The 4,718-nt window shown below is 36.0% G+C and overlaps 1 protein-coding gene across 1 annotated transcript; it reads right to left on the bottom strand.

Moving 5' to 3' along the window:
• Nucleotides 1-1,792: 1,792 nt before the first annotated feature.
• Nucleotides 1,793-4,034, bottom strand: LOC113749823 (pentatricopeptide repeat-containing protein At1g09900). The gene is made up of 2 exons (XM_027293687.1): nucleotides 3,975-4,034; nucleotides 1,793-3,794 (listed from the first exon to the last, which is right to left on the bottom strand). Exon 2 carries the CDS (start codon nucleotides 3,743-3,745, stop codon nucleotides 1,922-1,924), a length of 1,824 nt encoding a protein of 607 aa, XP_027149488.1. The 5' UTR covers nucleotides 3,746-3,794; nucleotides 3,975-4,034; the 3' UTR covers nucleotides 1,793-1,921.
• Nucleotides 4,035-4,718: the final 684 nt, after the last annotated feature.

Below are 4,718 nucleotides of genomic sequence, written 5' to 3'. Positions count from 1 at the left end.
TTTGATATGTGTTAAGATTGCTTCCGTTACACTTTTTTTTTGTGTTTGATATGTGTTAAGATTGCTTCTGCTGCGTGTATTTTTTTTTTTGTGCTAATAGGGGTAAGGGATTTGAATCAAAATCTCTAATTCCTGCATGTATTGAAATTTATTGAAATAAATTTGCTACTTAAATACCCTAAAACATCAATTTTGTCTCGTAATAATTTACTGAAATTTGAGGATACGGAGGGGACAGAAAGTGTGTAAGTTCACGCTGATAAGAATCTTTAAAAAGTACAAGATGACCTGCATTTTTAGAAGAACCATACGAGTTCTTAATTATCTCATCAATATAGCAAAAGGAATCGAAGAATCTCTCTCATTTTTTGTTGCATGCAAATTATCCGAATATGATGACTGCGAAGCAAATAGATTAATCAATGCCTCATTTATGAAAATCTTCGAGCCAAATTAAACGTTCTTTCACCATGTTTTGATAGTTGGATACATTAGAGAAAGTAATTGACAAATTTTTAAGATGCTTGAGTCACTTGATTAACTTTTTCTTTTTTGCGGTAAGGTACAATGCTTATAAAAGTAAAATTTCTAAGTGGTAAAATATGAGGAATTTGATAGTATCACTTAGCGACGGCAACGGGATCCCCTCCTCATTGCTCAAAAGCTTCCCGCAACGGATCTTCTGTCACACACTCTATGCCACTCTCTGTCCCACTTTTTATTATATTGCTATTTCTCCTATATAAATATCATGTTTTAATTTTTTTTTTGTTTTCTTAAGATCCAATAGCTATTAATTAAGTAAAAAATAAATACAACAGTTTCAAAAAAGTAATATATAATAGAAAATTAAAAAATACAGCAGAAAATTCATTAAAAAATCTCATTTTTTATGCATTTTGATTTTTTGAGTTTGTTAAATTTTATGTATTACTCAATTAATAGTTATTGGATCTTAAGGAAGCAAAAAAGAATTAAAACATGATGTTTATGAAGGAGAAATAGCAATAAAATAAAAAGTGGGACAGAGAGTGACACTGGGTGTGGGACAGAAGATCCGTTGCGCAAACTTCCCCCCTCCCCCGCCCGCGTCGTGGCCTGCTCTCCCCTCACCCCACCCCACCCCACTCCTCCCGCAGGTGATAATTTGATCTTTTTCTGAATTGTCTTGTACATATTCCATTATTCCTCCTTTAAGGATGAAATCTAAACCAACTCCGAAACCCCTGTCCAATAGATCAAGGCTAAATTAAAGAACAAAATAACAAAAAAGAGCTGAAAAACAGTGAAAAGAAAAAAAAATGAAACAAGAAAAGTATTCAAAGAAAGCACTAAGACAAAACTAATTGCCAAGCCTTCATTCCATCATAACACAGAACAAAACAAAACAGAAAATAGAGATGATCAACATCCTAAGTAATAAACATATGCATAACTAATCAACATACGAATCAATACAGATTACTTATTATATTATATTTATTTATATTAATAAATTTAAGCGAGAGATAGGACGGGAGAGATGGGGCGGGAGTATTGTCCATAATTAAAAAATTGAATCATTTCACTCCAAATTATAATAAGAGAGAGAGAGAAGATGCACATTGGTTTGGTACTCCTTTAGTTAAATCTTGACCATAACTAAATTACAGTTAGTTTATGTACTCTTTTGTTATTACACCAATTTGTTGAGTTCAAGTGAAATCTACTTAAATTTAAGTGATTGGGCTGATTAAAAGGCAAAAACATTGAAGTAGATCACCCCCAGTTTATTGTAAAAGAAGCCAGGAAAAAAAAAAAGAAACACATGTAAGAGCCCATTAGCATTTAATAGATCACAAAGTAACTGCAATCACAAAATTCATGCTAAAAGTAACTGAGAGTATGTCTACTCTAAATCCAGCCAAAGCATGCATTCTAGCTAAATCTTGACCGCAACTTGTTCTGCTGAACTCCTCTTCACAACTCCTCTGGAGCATAATTCATTCAGTAACTCCAATGCCTCGTTTGCTAATCCTTCATAAGCAATACCTTCAATCAAGATTGTGTATGTAGATTCAGTAGGTTTACATCCCTTAGACACCATATAAGCCAAGAAATCAATTGCGCGATCTGTTTGGCGAGCTTTACAAAGGCCCAACATGATAGCATTGTATGTGATAGCATTAGGTTTGATGCCAAGTTCTTCCAGTTCATGAATGAAACTGATGGCTTCATCGACCTTTCCTTCTCGACAGAGTCCTCCAACGAGTGAAGAGTAAGTAATTATATCTGGTTGCAAACCTTTTTCCCGCATTTCCTGCAACAGTTTAATCGCACTTTTGGTCTTCCCTGCCTTCGACAGTCCATCAATCACGGTATTGTAAGTGATTAGAACAGGAGAACAACCTCTGCTAGTTAGCTGATCTAGAATCTCAACTGCAACATCAGCCTTTCCATCTTTACACAATGCTGTAAGCAGAGTGTTATAGGTAACGATATCTGGATAACAACCCCGAGATACCATTATCTCCAGATACTCTATTGCCCTTTCCATCTTTTTCTCTTTGCAGAAACCATGCAGCAGAGGATTATAGCTCAAGGAATTCGGAGTGCATCCATATTTAGGCATCCTTTCCAGAACATCAATTGCTCGACCCAATAACCCCTTTCTGCACAAGAAATTAATCAGTATGTTAAACGTAACTACGCTGGGAGAACAGCCTTTTCTAAGCATCTCAGTCAAGAGTTTCTCAGCATCCATCCACCTCCCCGTACTACACATGCTACGCAAGATGATATTATGCGTTATCACATTAGGTTGGCAACCATATGATGGCATATTTCTCAAGAACTTTATTGCTTCATCCAATCTCCCTTCCTTGCAAATACCATTGATAAGAACATTATAAGTAACCACATCAGGTTTACAACCTTTAGCACTCATCTCATCCAAGAGCTTCATTGCCTGTCCTACCCCACTTTCCCTACAAGTAGCTTCAATCAAAATTGTGTAAGTAATTACATCTGGATAACACTCCCTCCTCAACTGCCGGTCAAGAACCTCCATTGCCTGCTTCAACTTTCCACTACCACACAATGATCGCAAAATAGTGTTATATGTTACCACATCTGGAGCAACACTCATCCTGTCTAACAACTTCAACGCATTATCAATCTCCCCAGACTTGCAATACCCACTAATCAACACATTATAGGTAATAACATCTGGAACAGCCCCCGACTCCTCAAGAAACTCCAAGACCCTAGTCGCCTTCTTAGTCTTCCCGAGCTTACAAAACCCTCGAATCAAACTTGTACATGGAATTATATCCGGTATATCACCCTTATAGACCATGACCTCAAGATGTCTAAACCCTTCCTCCAATTCCCCATTTCTAACCAACCGGCGAAGATGGATATTACTCTCAAACTCCTCATAGTTGGGGGAAGCTTGCCCCAGCTCTTGTGAGTTTTTCTCGAAACCATATAACCTACCACTAGTACTACCATTACTATTCAAGGTTTCGACCTTTGAAATGGCAAAGATTCTACTTTGCCTCTGTTTTGGCAACCCCACTAGTTTTCTCAACTCACATCCACGGTCAACAAAAGGGACAAAGAACCTAGCTTTCTGACAATCCACAAGGACATTAACTGAATTCAAGCTGGAACAAATATTAATTCTTGAGCTGTCTTTCTGAAGTACAGAATGGTATGAGCAAAAACCTTCAGGGGTTTTGGCTGAGGGCATCATCAGTTCCATTTCACCCCACCAATAATTTATCTTTCGTTTAACTATATATCACAGTCAGCTAAGTTAACAGCAAGAAAACACTGTCAAATTTTGCAATGTATAGATCCCAAAACAAGTGAACAGACTACAGAGAAAATTTTCTACAGCCAAAATGATAAGATGCCTAGAATGAAGTCGAGAGAAAAAGGAACTAGCCTTTTAAGTAGAAACTAGAAGTTTAAATAGAGAGAAATCTTACTGTTAATGAGCAGTGGATGGTTGAGGGATGAAAGAAGAGAAGAACCCAGGGTTGTGAATTCTGCCGCCATGTTTTTTTTTTTCCCACTTTTTCTTCGTCATTCTTATCCCATTTTCTGAGACTGTCAGAGGGCCAGAGAATTGGAAAAGAGAGAGAGATTCCGAGGCCCATATAATATTGAGGCCCTTGATGCTGATAAATGGTTAATCCATTTTGTAAATAAAGACGCTTTGACGGGTTGCGTCGTGCAATTTGTTTGGGCCTTTCAAGATATCGGTCCATACCTTTTTTTTTTTGGTTTTATTTTTTTGGGCGCTTTCTGAAGTATTATATGTGCATAAATCTTTTTAGTCCATAAAAGATGCATTGCATAATTGAAAACTCTAATAAATAAGCAAGGGAATGTTTGATAAAACTAAAGTTTGAAAACTAAAATTTGAAATCTAAAATCTAAAGTCTGAATCCATTAAGTTATTAAATTGTTAAGTATTAAATCAAATACATTTGAATGTAAATCATATTCAGTGATAAATGAATAGTTTATCGCTTATTTTTTGAAACAAGTTTTGCTTAAAAATTCAGTGCCACTTAATAAATTTGGATATTTAATTTTTTATTATCAAACACACCTGAATATATTAAAATTCGAATTCATTAAATTTAAATAGTGAATTGAGTTATCAAATAGGGCCTAAATCTAGAAATGGCTATGAGGGTGGCCTTGGCCCTGACTCACGGGGAACA

Source organism: Coffea eugenioides, chromosome 10 (assembly GCF_003713205.1).
Source record: "Coffea eugenioides isolate CCC68of chromosome 10, Ceug_1.0, whole genome shotgun sequence".
NCBI lineage: Eukaryota > Viridiplantae > Streptophyta > Magnoliopsida > Gentianales > Rubiaceae > Coffea > Coffea eugenioides.
This window is presented reverse-complemented; position numbering and strand designations above follow the sequence as displayed.

Bases quoted from the DNA above. Each gene is read 5' to 3' on its own strand.
- LOC113749823 (XM_027293687.1), bottom strand. From the start codon at position 3,745: ATGGAACTGATGATGCCCTCAGCCAAAACCCCTGAAGGTTTTTGCTCA.